Below are 16,557 nucleotides of genomic sequence, written 5' to 3' on the forward strand. Positions count from 1 at the left end.
GTCACCTTCTCCAGGACCACTCAATCTGCAAGAGCTGCCTGTTTACCCTGTACCTCAGCACCCCTTTTAACTCTCAGCCTAGCATATATAACGGTCTGATATTTTGCTGGCTTGTTGATATATTGTCTGTCTCCCCAAACCCAGTGAGAATTTAAGTTCTATGAGAGAAGAAACATTTTCTGTCTTCTTCCCTCCTGTATTCCCAGAGCTTAGACTAGTGCCTGGAACATAGTAGGTGCCCAGCAAAATATGTTAAATGAATAAATAGCTAGAGGGACAGGGATAGATGGATGGATCCCTGTTTTGATAAGACCTCTTTCTGGCACACATCAGAGGGTCTACCCCGACCACCAAAAGACCAAGTATAAGGCTGGAGCCAGCTGTCAAGTTTACTGTGGTGCTATTTTGTAACCAGGACCTGAGGGCACCCTGGCTGGGACCCAGGGACTTGGAGCGCCGTGCAGACAGACCTTGGCCAGTTGTCCCTCTTGTGTGATGGAGGAGCAGAGGCATGGGGCAGCTGGAGGTCAGGTAGCATGTCTGGAACAGGACTGACGAAGACAATTAGGAAATCCAGGCATCCTGGGTTTTGGCTTTGACTGTGGAGTTCAGGCAGAGTTGGGGCTGCAGGCATGAGGTTAAGGAAGCCACATCCGATCCCTCCTTTATCCTCTCAGACTCTAGTAGTTAAAGCTGGACATCAGCTGAGGCCAGGGAAACAGTCCCACTTGGGGACAGTGGGAAAAAGGGATAGAAGATGTTTGAACAGTACAGAAAAAAGGTGTCTTCCTCCCAGTCTACTTCCTGTCGGGCATGGAGATGTTGGCTTTGCATCAACTCTCATGTTTCAACCTGCCCCTGGTATGAGCTCCATGCTAGGTTCTGGGGCATCTGAAGAAAAGGGGATAGTTTCTGGCCTGGAGGGGAGATACAGAACAACCACATGACTGCAGTACAAAGTCAGTGGGATAATAGAGGCTGAGAAAGTGTTGTAGGGACCCTGGGAAGCCAGGGCGTGCAAGGAAAGGCTTTCCATGGGAGCGACCGTGGAGCCCCATCTTCACTTATGAATGGGAAAATGCCTGACCTAGATGGACCAGGGGTAAGGGCTTTCCAGCAGAGGGGACCATGTGGGTAGTGAGGTGTGAACACTGAACAGGGTAGGGAGTGTGGAGGGAATTGTAAGAAGTAGTATGGTTTACGTTTGGGAGTTGGGTTGGAGAGATGAGGCTGCAGAGCTGGGCAGAGCCCAACTGGTGCCAGACCCTGGGATTCAAGATGCAGGGCAGAAGGGAGCTGCAGGGTCAGGTGGACATTTTTGCAGAGTCATCCTGATGGCACTATGGAGGCGGGATTGGAGGGGAGCAAGGTAGGCAGGAAGATGATAGCAAGTGCCAACGTGAAAGGTGATGAGGGCATGGACCGTGGGAAAAGGATGATTCGCTGAAGCTTTTATAAATAAATCAATAGGATTTCAAGACTTGCTAGATGTGGGGAGTGGAAGAGTGGGAGGCATCTACTCCCTTTTCTGGCCTGATTTAGTAGCAAAAAGCAGTGCCACAAATATCTAAAAATAGAGTAGAATGGGGTGTCTGCGAAAACTCCATGGCAGGTGCATGGGAGGGGGTGCCTTGCAAATATCATTGGGTCATAGTCCCTCACGGTGAATGTTTTCTGGGTGAGTGAGTTATCCCTTTGGCCCCTCTGGCCAGGGCTTCAGGAGGCAGTGCTCCCCGTTAGATCAGCCTTCCCATGGCACCCATTAGCATTTATCAGTCCCAAAGGAAGATTTCTGAGATCTCAGCTGGCAGAGTCTTCTAGAGCAGGGGAACCCTCTCCTGGCTCCACCCTCCCTAGGGAAAGTCAACTTTGAGGGGAGGTGGGAAGGGCTGTGTGAGCCTCTTGGCCCTTCACGTGGTCCCCCGAGGGGAGACCGTACTGTGGCTTCCTCCTTCCTGCCCAGTGTGGTTGCCCGTTGATGGCTTTGCAAGGAAGAGGCTGGAATGTGGCTGACTTGGCATTTCCCAGCCGCACCCGCACAGCTGGCGGGGCCTGGACCCAACTCCAGACAGGGCTCAGTTGGTCTGCTTGGCTTGGCTAGTGCCTCCAGGCAGTCGCTCCTTACCTTCTCTAAAACTGCTTAGGACAGCAGAACTGGGCCCGAGATCTTGGCCAAAGCAGGTTTCCTTGTGGTAAGCGGAGCTGGCTCTCCAGCTGTGCGTTGCAGCCAAGGCCTGGCGAGGCTGAGGCTGCAGAAGCAAAACTGAAAGTGCTGTGGGAGAAGGGTGGCCTGTGTCACCTCTGAAACTGGGAGAAGGCTCCGTGGGGCCAGTTTGGGGAGGAACTTGGCTGTAGTGGGTTTCCTCATCCTGGAGGCAGAAGTCAACAGGACAGCCACAAAAATAGCCCAGAGGTAGGGCAGACACTAGCATTGTCTGGCTCATGTTGTCTGAACCATAGTCTTCTAAAATCTGGAATTTGGTATCATTTGGGTGTGTCTTTTCATACCATATCCAAGGAAACTTGGATATTTTACCTACCCAGTGAGCCCTTTTAGTAGAAGTAGAACTTTACCTGTGGAGAAGTCTGCAGTGTGGACAAGTGAGTGCTGTTACGCTGATCCTGCGGAGCCCTTGCTCCCTCTCACTTAGGTCCCCAGCCTTTGCCTGATGAGCAGCTTTGAATCCAGCAGTCCTAACCTCCAGGAATATATGTGTGCTCGTGTGAGACAGGTTGGGAGCCTGAGGCCAGTGTAAGCCTGGAGCTGGGAGGGGAAGGGGCAAGGCTTTGGGCTTTCTTGGGCTATGGCTTTGTGGTTGAGGGGGTCTAACTGTGATGGAAAGTCTCCAGCAAAGACTGCTCGAGAGATTCCTGAAGCTCTGGGGGAGGCCTCCCTGCTCCATGTCTATCCAGCACTCCCCCAGGAAAAATCTCAGATTCTGTTCAGTTAACAGAGGCCTCTTGGGTCTTCTTTTGCACACACTTACTGCTATGCTAGGACTCCTGCTGGATCTCAGTCTTAGCCAAGAGCTTGTACAAAGCATGGTGGGTACCTGCTGTCAACCTAATCTGTGACTTAAGGCTGTTGCCAGGTCAGAAACTTGATTTACAGAGTTTTTAAATCCATTGCCTTCAATAGTTTTGTTAGAAGTAGGGAAACTATCCCCAAACCCCTCCAGCTGCTGTCTTTTGTCTCACTCCATCTTCTTTAAGCATCTTCTTCTTGGGCCATGGCTAGAGCCTCCATTCCTCTAGATCAAGGGTTTTGTTTGTTTGTTTGTTTGTTTTTTGTCTTTTTTTTTTTTTTAACCTGAGTCCATGGACTTTGAATGGGATTTAGGGAGTCCATTAATCTCCTAAAATCTGCAGACTTCTCTGTGTATGTCCATTTCTCTAGAGAGAGAGCTCATTATCTTTGTGTAGGCTCTCAGAGGGTTCACAATCCCTCATGGACTCAAAGCTGAAAATTTCTGCTATTAATGTACTTGGAGTTTGGCCTGGCCAAAGTGTTGAATTCCAAAGATGACCCTAGGGCTATCCAGCTTACAGGTAGAGGTAGGGCTCTCTTACTTGGGAGTTTGGGGGTTGTTTTGGCAGCCAAAGGAGTTCAGAAGCAGAGAGTATCATGCTGGCTGGGAAGGAGGGAGGAAGGCAGCAGGACCCTTGGGCCTCACAGGGCAGGCTGTGGGTCATGACAGCGTTAGACGGAGCCCAGAGGCACTCCTTGGAGGGGCTCAGAGGATCTCTCCTGAGGAAGTGAACGCTGCACATCTCCACCCTGGCTGGGAGCCAGGCGGGGTGGGGGGCAGCAATCAGAAGCTGTGGCTGCCCTGCACTGGGAGGTCTTGGTGGGAGTGAAGAGAGTCAAAATGTTATTCTTCTGGCAAGGAGATGTCAAGAAGGGAAAATCAGAAGAAAGGCAGGGAAAGGGGCAGGAGCCAGATGATGGTCACTCTCAGGCATGGAAGGAAACTCTTGGAGGTTGTAAAGTCAGAAGAAGAACTGCTTCTTGCTGCAAAACAGTGCAAAGGAGGGTGGCAGAGCTCTATCAGTGGAGTTGCTGAAAGCTGGACAGGCGGGAGCCCCAGAAACATGTGTTGGAGGGAGCGCGCCTCCCCTGGCAGGGCCTCTGGGTGGGATGACCTCATCCCTTCCCGTCTCAGTGACTGAGGCTTTATTATTCCAGCCTCTAGGTAGACATTACGCTATACTGAGCCTAAAGGTTAAAGGAAGAGCTGCCTTTGCCTTGGAACTCTCATGGCTCCTGGCGAGGGGCTGAGCGGGAAGGTCCCTGACTGCCTCCCCCATTGCCTGAGAGAACCGAGTTCCTTCCTTAGGGGCCCTGTCTCTCCCCTGCAGCCTGTGTCCTCCCTGCTATTTGGGGAAAGGCAGAGACAGGCAGGTCACTCCCCTACCTGCACCAACAGCATTCCAACAGAATTTTCTGCCTTTGCAACTGGTACACACTGCAGGGGACATCTTAAGAGTGAATATTGCAGGTAAAATAGGGAAAGATAGAAAACCCCAGAATACTGTGTATGCTGGCGGAGACAAAATCTGAGTTTTGCAGTGAATAACTTCATGCCTGTTTTGAAGACCTCCTGAGACTGGTTTCCATGACAGACTAAGCAGATTTCCTAAGAGTTAGAGGCAGCTGGCAGCTCTCCATGGCTCCCTCACACCTTCCGCCAGGTACTCTCTGAGTTAAACGTGTCAGGATGAGGTCCCCTTGGCAGATCCACTAATTGCGTCCTCCTGGAATCAGTCCAGGATGCCCGGAGTACCTGCCCAAGACTGAAATTCACCTAATTAGGAATAGGCATCTAACAAGGATGGATGACTGGCTTTTCTCCCCCCCATAATAGAACTTCTTTTTCGCTGAACGTGGAGGTTACTTGGGGGGATGGAAGAGGAGGGAGTTTGCTGGCTTGTTCACAGGGGAGGGGTCAGAGATTATCTCCCTTCTGGAAAACTCAGCACACCCCAGAGAAGAGAGGGTGGCATGACAAGTGCCTTGAATAGTTTTCCCACCAGGAACAGCTTCAGAATGTGCAGACAGGCCTTGGACCCTGGTCTAGGATCCCTGTGGAACAGTGAGCCCTCTGCCCATCTTTTGACCTCTGGTAGTCATGCACTCTGTCCCAGTGCCCTGCACACTAAGGATGTGAATGTGTGTGACTCCCAACCTCAACCTTATTCTCCTTCCCCAGGGGAAGCTGCACCTGATCACATACACTAGATCACATACACTCAGTGTCAAACCCTGGGAACAGGAGCCATGGGGCTCATGGGGTTCCATTCTCCTGGTTAGTGATCCCAGGAAGCCCCTCTATCATAGACCCATTGTTGGCTTTAAAAATTGTAAATAGTAGTTATCACCCTGACTCCTTTTTGGGAGAAAATAGGACACAGTTAAGTAAATAACATAGATGGGTAGGCCATTGCATGCAGTTACACATGTAGATGTAGATGTTGGTCTTGTAACCGGATGAGGGGCTGTGTTAGACATGCTTGTGACTCTGCATCTGGACACCAGGAAGTGTTCTTGGTGATTCCAGTCCAGCGTTTCTCAGCAGAATCACCTGGTGATGCTGGTGAATATGTGGTTTCCTGGGTCCACCCCAGAACCCCTGACTAAAACCTCTGGCTAGAGAGACTCATCCCCAGTAGGTCCAGGCTTTTCCAGTTTTAGAACTTTTGTTTGTGTCTGTCCCAGTTGCTTTCTTCTCTCAGTTCCCACTGCATGGGGTGTCCAGCAGTGATGGACCATGGGAACCTCACACCCCACATTTAGTTGTCATGACTGTTTTCACCTTTTTGGCTCTGTCTACTAGAGACAGTGAGCCACCTGAGGCCAGGGGTGCACCCTCCAGGCCCTGGACTGTCACTGGGTGTACAGTGGGTGCTCACAGCATCTTCCCCACAGTTACATCCACCCCAGGGCACATGTTTATGTGTGATGAGCAGCTGGTCCACAGTGAGTGCTAGGCAAGGGGAAGGACAGTTTGGATTCCAGCTCTGGTTTATTCAGCGAATTAGATCAAGCCGATTTGTCTTGAGCACCCATTGTGTACAAGAACATTTCTGGTTTTGGTAGAGGGTGGGGCATGTTTGTGTAATAAGGATTACCCACTTGGGGAGCCCTGAGAAGAGTGGTCCAATCTTGGGATTTGAGTCGGAGAGGATGGCTTGATGCCATCACAGACTGAGCCGCTCTGGGTGGACTTCGGCTTGGAGGAGCCGTTTCTACTTGACCTTCTCGGGGGCAGTCATACCAGGGCTGATGCTTCCTGCAAGATCCTGAGTGGTGTTCTCTGGGGTGGGGGTGTTTGTCCATGGCCCAGGTTCTCAGAGCCCGACCCCAGCCACACCCTGGAGGAGCGGGTGGTGCACTGGTATTTCAGCCAGCTGGACAGCAATAGCAGCAATGACATTAACAAGCGGGAGATGAAGCCCTTCAAGCGCTATGTGAAGAAGAAAGCCAAGCCCAAGAAATGTGCCCGGCGTTTCACCGACTACTGTGACCTGAACAAAGACAAGGTGATTTCACTGCCCGAGCTGAAGGGCTGCCTGGGTGTTAGCAAAGAAGGTGAGTGCTCTCCCCTGTGCTCCTGGCCTTTCAATACTTGCCCCCGCGACAGGCATGGGACCAAGGGCTCTCTGATAAATGAGATCCCAGGTACTCATCTGTTCAACAATTATTTGCTGGGAGTGTGCTATGCTTCATGCTAGATGTTTGAGACAGTGGTGGAATTGACTGATAAGGTCCCTATTCTTGCACAGAAAACAGAGCTTAAATAAGCACTCACATGAGCTGTGATTGTGTGATTAAGTGCTGTGAGAGTGTGCTAGGGTGGGCCAGGCTACAGTCACAAGTAGATCCATACATCATTGTTAGACACAGTGGAAAATTTTTCTTTCCCATGTAATAGTTCAGCATGGTCGCAGGTTGTGTGTGTGTGTGTAGGGGAAGGAGTAGGGGCAGGGATTGCTCTATGCAGTCACTCTGGGATCCAGGCTGAGAGTGACTCTGCCGTCTTCATCATGTGGTTTCCAAGGTTACTCTGGGGATCATCTCCATCCTCAGTCAACCAGATGGAGTAGACGTGAAGCAGTGCGTGTGAGGGAGTTGTATGGGCCAGCCCTGGAAATGACACACATTTCTGCTCATAATTCATTGGCCGGAACTCAGTCACTAGGGAAGGGAACCCAGGAAGAGGACAGCATGAATTCTGGTGAACACTAATAAGCTCTGTCACAGCAGGGCAAGTGCAGAGCATTGTAACAACATATATAGGGGCACCCAAGACACTAAGGGACAGACAGCCTTGGAAAAATTTGTGAAGGAAGCGATGCCTAAACCAGGGCTCAGCAAACAATGGCCTAAATGCTCAATCTAATCTGTGGCCTGTTTTTGTACAGCCTGTGAACTAAGAATGATTTTTGCATTTGTAAAGAGCTATACGTTTTTTTGAAAGAAGAATATATTACAGGGACTGTACATGGCCCACAAAGCCTAAAATATTTCCTATCTAGTCTCTTGCAGATAAATTTGCCAACCCATGGTCTAACCCATTACTGGAAACATGAATAGGAGATGGCCAAGCAGAGAAGTCAGGAGTGGGAAGAGTGCTCTAAGCCGAGGCAAACGAGGAGTGAAGCTCTGGAGACAAGGAAACAGTTTTCAATGAGCTGAAGGATGTTTGTGTGACTGAAATAAATATTTTAACAGTGATAGGAAGAGCAGGGATGGTGACAAGAGGCAAGGTGAAGTTGGAGAGTTTTTAAATTCAGGTGAAAGAGTTTAGACTTTATAAGGGTAGTGGAAAGCTGTTGAAGGGGTTCAATCAGAGAATTGATAGTATCAGTTTTTCTTAAAAAATTATTCTGGTTTCAGGGTGGGACATGGATTGGAAATGAGCAAGACAGGGTCACCCAATAGGAGGCATGGCACAGTCCAGGCTAGAGCGATGGAGGGCCAAGTTATGAAAATGCAGCAGGGTAAGGGGGATGGAGAGAAGTGGGTGATTGGAGATCAAGCTGGTTTATGGGGCAGAGGTAGGTTTGTTCAGCTGCAGGCAGGGCTGCTCATTGAGACGGGCAACATGGAAGGAAGAGCAGGTTAGGTGTAGAGGGATGCAGAGGGAGCCCAAGTGTGGTTTGGACACATTAAGTTGGATGCACATGAAGGATGAGTGACTCTGTAATACCCGTGAAGGGTTTGAAGTTGCAGATTTGGGTGATGCTGACTTATTTGAAATGGAAGCTTTGGAAAAGCTGAGATTTCCTAGGGAAAGAGTTTAGCAGAAGACAAAAAGGCATTTTCCTTGTTCCTCAGTTGTCAGAGTAAACCCAAAGAGTAGCATGGGAAATGGATGGGTTCCTATAGGAACCAGGGCTTGGGACCCACCCACTCCATGGCCGGTTTTTGGCCTTGGTTCTGAGGCTTACTGGTGTGTGACTTCATCACTCTGGGCATGGCTGTCTGATGCGGATGCTTCTCTGTTCCCATAGTACTCTGAGTCTCCAGGACTCAACAATGTCATGGTTCAAACCCTGCCTCTGCCCCGGCCTCACTCTTTCACCACATGCGGCTTGAGTGTCCCTTATCCGAAATGCTTGGGACCAGAAGTGTTTGGAACTTTTTGAGATTTTGTAAAATTTGCATTGCACTTACTGGTTGAGTATCCCAAATCCACAAAATTTGAAATACGATATGCTCCAGTGAGCATTTCCTTTGAGCATCATGTCAGCACTTAAGAGGTTTTGGATTTTGGAGCATTTTGGATTTCAGTTCAGTACAAATTACTGAACCATTCTACATTTCAGTTTCTTCACCTGCTTAATGGGAATAATGCTAGAGTCTATCTCGTAGGACTGTTGTGCTGATTAAATGGATGGTGAGTGAAAACATTTCCTATAGTGCCTGAGAAATTGAAGTATAACTCAATAGAAGTTCAATATTACTATTCTTCTTCATAAGATGATTGCCTCTCTCAGTAGCACTTACCACACCGTGTTGCAGTTTACTCTTCTGATTACCCCTTGAAGCCAAAAGGATTCTCGCTCTCAATTCCTAACCTCTAGCACAGTACGTGGCACCTGGTAGTTCATTAAGTCCTTGTTAAATGAATGAATAAGTGAAGGAATGAATGGATGAGGGGGTTACCCTTCCGGTGACATTATGCTCCGACACACTTGGAATTTGTGATCCTTTCGCAGAGCACAGACAGATGGCCAATGTTGGGAAAAGACCATCCAGTGTTATTGTAGACCCCAGATATACCAGGGGCACTCCTGGGCTGAGCGATGATGCTCTGTACTGACCCTGCCTTCGGCCCCCTTCCTGGGCTGGTAGTTCTGGTCTGCACAGCACACAGAAGCCAAGCAATGGCTGAGTGTGGTGAGCTCAGGTTCACTGAGCTCAGGGACCCCTCCTAGCCTTCCTCTGAAGCCTTTCCAGCTGACATTCGGGACCTGACAGAAGCATCCAGAGAACACTGTGAAGTAAAATGTAGATTTAGGGATTCCCTGATCCCCTGGATGTTCCTCCTCAACCCAGACTCAGCTGCGGACAAGTGTTAGTTTCAGTTATTCTCATAGCTTTGCCTACAGAGGCCTCTAGGGTGCTTTGGAGTGCAACTGTCATTCTTTCTGGCCCAATACACCCTCTTGAACCCCCCACTGCAAAGGTAGGACTGTGGAGACCAGAGAGCTTTGGAATTACTGTTCACCCCTAAACACACTGCCTGAAAGTCTGGCCAGAAAGCCCGTGTCTGTGACATGTCTCTGCATGTATATGCACATGCCTGTTTGTGCATATCTCCGTGGGTAGGCCTGAGTGTGCACCTGTCTGTGTGCATGTCTGTGTCTGTTTGTACAAGGTCTACACTTATGTCTTTAAGTATGGCTATGTGTGTATGTCTGTACATATGTGTGCATGCATTGTGTATATGTCTGTGTATGTCTGTGCATGTGTCTGCATATGTGTGTGTATGTGTGTGATGGAGTGAGGGAGAGTAGAACATTGAGATAAGAGGAAGGGGGTATGTAGGATTAATCAATGGGGTGGGGTGAAGTGGAGGCTGAGTAGACTTAAAGCCTATGCAGAGGCAGAAAGGATTCCTGTGTCCCCACTCTCCATTTCAACACACACCACAGGACACACTGCTCTGGACCCACGCAGCCCAGAGCTAGAAGACTCCTCTAGTCAATTTTTCAGTCTAGGAGTCAAGGTTAGCCCAGAGAGGGGTAGCGATTTGCTCAAGGGTACTTGTGAGGTACCACCACTGCTGGCGCTTAGTCTAGCCTCAGGATTCCTGGGCCAGACTGCTGTCCCCTCCAGGAGAAGGACCCCAGTGTGTTTGAAGATGTTGCCTTGTGTGAGCAGGCCAGTCTTGGTTGCCTGGTGAAGCCAAGGGAGTGGCCAGTGGGGGAGTCTGGGGAAGTGGGGGAGCAGACCAGCCTGGGGGCAGTGTGGGCAGGAGTAGAGGTGTTGCAGGGGGTGAGGGTGCCACCAACAACCTGAGCTGAGAAGCCCAGTTTCCAGGCAGGCAGTGCCTGTGGGATGACAGACCACTACTGAGAGGCCCAGGAGCGATGTGGGATACCATGATCAGGCACAAGTTGGGGCTGGAGTAAGAGCAGAGGCCCTGAAGTCAGATGGGCCTGGCTTGATTTTAATCCCAGCTCTGCCACTTACTGGATCTGTAATCCTTGGCAAGTTACTTAAACTCTCTAAGCTTCCGTTCCCCCATTTGCAAAGTGGAGATGATAGTACCTACCACAGCGATTTGGTGAGGATGTAACCAGATAGTGCGTGTGAAGAACTTAACATGATACCTGGTACATAGTGAAGGCACAAAAGAAATTGGTAGCGATAGAGGAGCATGTCCAGGGAGTGAAGGCATGACTTTAAGAACTGCCCCCTCCATCCCTCTGCTCCGTTGGGCGGCAGAAAAGCCCTTGTGGTCGATGGTGTGCAGCGGCTCCGGGAGCAGAGCCTATGCATTGGTCATCCATCCCGTGTTGTGCGGTGCCCTCTGGTGGGCTGTGAGGGGCTTGCATGCTAGGTGAGGGCAGAAGCTGGCTGGGGGAAGGATGCAGAGTTTGGGGACCAGTAGAGTTTTGGGTCCAAGGGACTGAATTTTTGGAAATTCCACTTGAACACAGATATTTTACCAACCAGACTCCTCCCTGGAGAGCTGAATTCTCTGCATAACATGCCTCTTTCTTCACTTTCCCAATTTATAAAGCACCTTCACTGGGATCATTGTCACTGCCCTGTGAGGCAGGTGGGGTGGGGTCTAGTGCCTCCTTTTCTCAGAACTATCAGTTGTTCTTTTGCCTTGTCTGAGGATGCCACTTGCCTGGGGCTCAGACTTCTTCTCCCCCATCCTCCCTGGTGGCTCAGAGCATCATTCTGGAGGCAGCTAGCTAGGTTGGAATTCGCTTTGCCGTGTGGAAGCTGTGCCATCCTGGGTGGGTTACTTGATATCTCCAAGCCTCAGTTTCATCATCCTAAGATGGAGATAATTGGATCATTCTCAAATAAAGTCGCTCTGAGGATTAACTGATAGGACTTAAGTAACAGGATTAGCACATAAGCCTCTATGAAAAAGAGCTGGTTACAGCTAGCTGTCCATTTTGCTTCATGCATCTCAGCCTGGTGGGCAGGAGTGCTGTGCACTTCCTTTTTAGACGTGCTGACCTTTCTACTCAGCAAGGAGAGAAGCGGCTGCTGGAGGGAGTGGGAAAAAGGTGGGATTTGAAGTCAGCAGCCTGGTTCTGCCACTTCCAACCTGCCTGCCTTGGGGCTGTCACCTTCTTTCAGAGTTCGTGTCCTCCTCTGTAAAACTGGATAAACCACTATCCACCCTGATATCTACCCCACGCCCGCACCACCCCATGTCCACTCTCTCTTTCTCCAGTTGTAAGGAATATTGGCGTAACCCAGGGGACATGGAGCTGTGGCTCACATGACCAATGGGTGGGCTTGGGTTCTGCAGCACTGTTCACTCCTCAAAGCCCTTTCTCCTCCTCCATGAATTCAGTGGATCCTCAAGGCAATTCTGTGAGGGAGGCAGAGCAGAAGCCGTGCAGCTGCGGTTCTAGCTCCCAAGTTCTAGACCAATCCAGAGAGGTTTAGGGGCATACACAGAGTCACGTGGCCCTAAGCATCTCAGGGCGGACCCAGCTCTTGATGTGCTTGCCCCCAGCTCCCTGCTCCTCTACAGGAGACCAGGTCCTGATAGAGCAGCCATGGAAGTTTCCACAATGGCTCAGCCCCCCGTGGGGAGAGGTGGGTGTCAGCAGAATGAGCCTGGGACTTTGTGTAAGTCACTCATCTGCTCCGAGCCACTGCTGGATTCCTTCTACCTCCAACGTTCTGTGACTTGGGGAACCAAGACCTGGGACGGTTCTGCCCAGGTGATTCAGCACCAGAGCCCTTCTTAGTGGATAGCTGAGGGATTGCAAAGAGGTGCCCAGCAGAAGCCAGGCCTTATGGGAAAGGGACTTTGCGTGAAGGCGTTGGCCAGTAATAAGTTCACCTGGGCCATAGACACCCACAAAGCAAAAAGCAGGGCCAAACAAACTCTTTGCTCTTTCCCAAGTTTGCTCTTTATTCTGGGGGCCAGAGGGGACAGGGAGCCAGGATACGGGAGAAGGCGCCAGTTCTCTGGGTCAAGGCCACTCAGTGTCACATGTTCCTGGTTTGTTGCAGATGGTAGCCTTGGTACAGTTTCCCCCAGGGAGAACGAGCAGGCATGAACCCGCTCAGTAAGTTGCCCGTTTCTGGGATCGCCAGGGGTGGAGGGATTGGCCAGGTGACTTAGGCTCCCATTTTCAAGTTGTTTGCTGAGGACACGGGAGAAATATTGGGTCAGTGCCCAGGGGATTCTGCCATCCCCACCTGTAAACAAACCCCTGCCGTTTCCACCCCAGCCCCAAGCTGAAAGACTGGCGTGTGAGAGTAGTGTGATTTGAACAGAGTGCACACCCTGCAACCCACACTTCCTAGACAAAGCCTCGTTCTCTCCAATGCCAGACTTATTTCGGTTGCCGTGGTGGTACCTCAAAGTGGCAAAGGACAGGCTGGTAAAAGATGCTCATCTGCAAGTCCAGGTAACCTGTGCCCACCTAGCCTCAGAGCTGACAGCAGGTGGAAAAGCTGCACTTGTGGGGAAATTGATGGACATAGTTGGATTTCTCACAACGTTTTTGTTTTTGTTTTTTGCATTCTCCTTACTCCTCTCAGTAGGACGCCTCGTCTAAGGAGCAGAAAGCCCAAGAGCAGGTGGAGAGTCCAGGGAGGCAGGATGGACCACCAGACACCCAACCTTCAGCATTGCCCATGGCCTGGCCACGCCCCATGTAACATAAGTGGTGCCCACCATGTTTGCACTTTTAATAACTCTTATTTGCGTGTTTTGTTTTTGGTTTCATTTTAAAACACCAATATCTAATACCACAGTGGGAAAAGGAAAGGGAAGAAAGACTTTATTCTCTCTCTTATTGTAAGTTTTTGGATCTGCTACTGACAACTTTTAGGGGGTTTTGGGGGGGTGGGGAGGGTGTTGTTGGGGCTGAGAAGAGATTTATATGCTGTATATAAATATATATGTAAATTGTATAGTTCTTTTGTACAGGCATTGGCATTGCTGTTTGTTTATTTCTCTTCCTCTCCCTGCTGGGGGTGGTGGGCGCTCTGGACACATAGTCCAGCTTTCTAAAACCCAGGACTCTATCCTGGGCCTACTAAACTTCTGTCTGGAGACTGACCTTTGTGTATAAAGACGGGAGTCCTGCAATCGTACTGCGGACTCCACGAGTTCTCTTCTGGTGGGAGGACTATATTGTCCCATGCCATTAGTTGTCAAAATTGACAAGTCACTTGTCTCTGGGCCTTGTCCAGGGAGGTTGGGCTAAGGAGAGATGGAAACTGCCCTTGGAGAGGAAGGGAGTCCAGATCCCATGGATAGCCCGCACAGGTAGCGGCTCTCACAGAGTCCATACGTTCCTGCTCTCCACATCCCCAGAGGGCCCAGCGTTGGTTGGTACACCAGTATCTTACTGACCCTCTGAGCAAGTTATCCACAAAGGATTGGCATTACGTCACTCAAAACATTTTCATCCATGCTTAGCATCTACTCTGTATAAAGCATAAGAGGGGAGGCAAAGAAGAAAAAGACACACAACAGGGCCTTTTAAAAAGTAGGTGTTTGATATCTAATCAGGGGAGGGGACAGGACAGAATGCCTGCACTGAGGGGTGTGGCACCAACAGGGAAACTCTTCACCTCCCTGCAGACCTACCAGTGAGGCTCCCACAGACGCAGCTGTCTCAGTGCCAGGGGCAGATTGGGTATGACCTCTCCTCTTCTCCATCTCCTGCTGTTGTCCCAGTGACTGTCACAGGCCTGGGTGGGTGGGTTGGGGGAGGTGCCAGTCACCTTGTTGATAACACTAAAGTTGTTTTGTTGGTTTTTTAAACACTCAGTACTGAGGTTCTTCCTGTTCCTTCAAGTTTTCTTAGGGGCTTCCAGGTGTTAAGCTAATTCCAGAAGTAAAACTGATGTTGGGTGTCCTATTCTGCCTCTGTCAGAAGGGCCGGGGTGATAACCTGGCTACGGGGAAATCCCGGCCCAGCTTTCCGCAGGCGTCACAGGCGTCTTCCCGGGATTCCAGGATGGGCTGCCCAGCCTTCTGGTCCAAGGCGCAGCTCCCTCTGCCCAGGTGCTGTGCCTATTCGAGTGGCCTTCAGGCAGAGCAACAAGTGACCCTTAGCGCCCCTTCCCATAAGCAGCTGTGGTGGCAGTGAGGGAGGTTGGGTAGCCCTGGACTGGTGCCCTCCTCAGATCACCCTTGCAAATCTGGCCTCATCTTGTATTTCAACCCAACATCCCTATAAGTACCTCCACCTTGGCAGACTGTGTATCCCATTCCGGGTCCAGAAGGCATGGGCACCACAAGCACTGTCCCTGTGGGAGGACCTTTCTCAGGACAGGATCTGATGGGGTCTTGGGCTAAAGGAGGTCCCTGCTGTCCTGGAGACAATCCTAGAGGTTGTCTCAGGAATGACTGGTGGCCCCGCCCCAACGTGGAAAGGTGGGAAGGAAGTCTTCTCCCGTTAGCCCCAGTGAGAGAACTCAACCTGCTGGAGCTGAATGGGCCTTGCACGAGACCCTGGCCCCACTTTCAGGCCTGGAGGAAACATGTGCACATGAAGACGGCACCTGCCTGTAGATGTTTGGATCTTCGAGATCTCCCCAGACATCTTTTCTCCCACAGGATCATGTGTGTAGGCAGTGTTGTGTGGTTTTCCTTTGTGAAGGAGAGAGGGAAACTATTTGTAGCTTGTTTTATAAAAAATAAAAATGGATAAACCTTGGTGGCTGTTGCCTCTTTCTTTGGGTGGCTTCCTTTAATGAAAAGGCTTTACTTCCTAGAAAGCTTAGTTCATTTCCCTGGCCTGGGTGCTCTCCACTTCCATCCAAGGACATCTGAGTGAGGTGCTGCCAATGATGAACCTAGTAGGGGACTCAGAAGTGGCCACTGGGCGGTACTGCACTTAAAGAGGGGACTCTCTTGCTGACGGTGTTTGTGCACTCTCTGTAATTGTTCCTCTTACCTCCACCCACATATATCTGCCCCACGGGATGCCCCTCCCTGACTGCCATTCCCTTCTCGCTGGAATGTAGGGAATGTTGCTGGCAGAGCTTTGGGGGCAGGGCTGGGGGAGGGGCCTATTCCGTGGCTTCAGGCTGTTGGAAGTGAGTACATTGCCATCATTCAGAAGACAAGACGCCAGGCTGACAGGTAGCCATAGATGGGGAGCAGACCCCCCGTGGAGTTTTTCAGTCTGTGCCCCAGTTTTGTGGGGTATCTATTCTGGCTGAGGCTGCAGGTCTGGTTTGCAGAGCTGGAGAACTCCCAAACAAGGATTGGCAGCAGGGGTGGAGGCTCTAGGTTTTCTCCAGCATGACCAGCCTCTTTGCCTTTTTCCCTCTCTGCACACACAGTTGTCCCTGGAAATGACCTCCTCAACCACCCCCTTGAGAACCTTCTCCAGATTCCTTGTGCCACACTCTGCCCCCTTGTCTTTGCAGGTGAACAGAAGATAATTCCCCTTGTAAAACTCTCCTCCAGCCTTTTCTTTAGTTAAGCTTTCTTGGGGCAGGGTCTACACCCTGAATGTGATCACACAGGCCCCTCCTTGTCCAGGGCTGGTCCTGCTTTGCAGCTCAGAAAAGAGGACAGGTGGTTCACGGCACGCTTACCATGTGCCAGACATTGCCTGCTGTGTATACAGGCCCTGCCATACGTGTGTAATACCATAACCCAATGACTCTTGTTCCTATTTCTCAAGTGTGGACCCAGACTCAAGAGTTCAGTGACTTGCTGGGGTCGGTCGCCCAACTGGAAAGGCGGAGCAGGAATTATCCTTAGATTTTCTGACTCCGGGCCTGGAGCTCTGCCTACTCCTCAGCTACCTTCCTTGAAGGGTTAGAACTGCAACCGTCTCCTTCCTGTCCAGCTTGGGGCCTGGTGGGAGTTC

The 16,557-nt window shown here is 50.6% G+C and overlaps 1 protein-coding gene across 7 annotated transcripts in view; it reads left to right on the plus strand.

Moving 5' to 3' along the window:
* SMOC1 (SPARC related modular calcium binding 1) overlaps nucleotides 1-15,401 on the plus strand; it is a 151,638-nt gene extending 136,237 nt beyond the window's left edge. Inside the window, exons 11-13 of one of the 7 annotated variants that reach the window (XM_007987125.3) lie at nucleotides 6,345-6,589; nucleotides 12,725-12,780; nucleotides 13,259-13,568. In XM_007987125.3, the coding sequence (XP_007985316.1) occupies nucleotides 6,345-6,589; nucleotides 12,725-12,771 (292 nt within the window). In that variant the 3' untranslated portion in view covers nucleotides 12,772-12,780; nucleotides 13,259-13,568. Of the gene's footprint in view, nucleotides 1-6,344; nucleotides 6,590-12,724; nucleotides 12,781-13,258 lie in introns of all 7 variants that reach the window. The other 6 variants (XM_073011112.1, XM_007987130.3, XM_037984174.2 and 3 more) reach the window with 6 other exon arrangements.
* The last annotated feature ends 1,156 nt before the right edge of the window (nucleotides 15,402-16,557 follow it).

Source organism: Chlorocebus sabaeus, chromosome 24, assembly GCF_047675955.1.
Source record: "Chlorocebus sabaeus isolate Y175 chromosome 24, mChlSab1.0.hap1, whole genome shotgun sequence".
Lineage (NCBI taxonomy): Eukaryota > Metazoa > Chordata > Mammalia > Primates > Cercopithecidae > Chlorocebus > Chlorocebus sabaeus.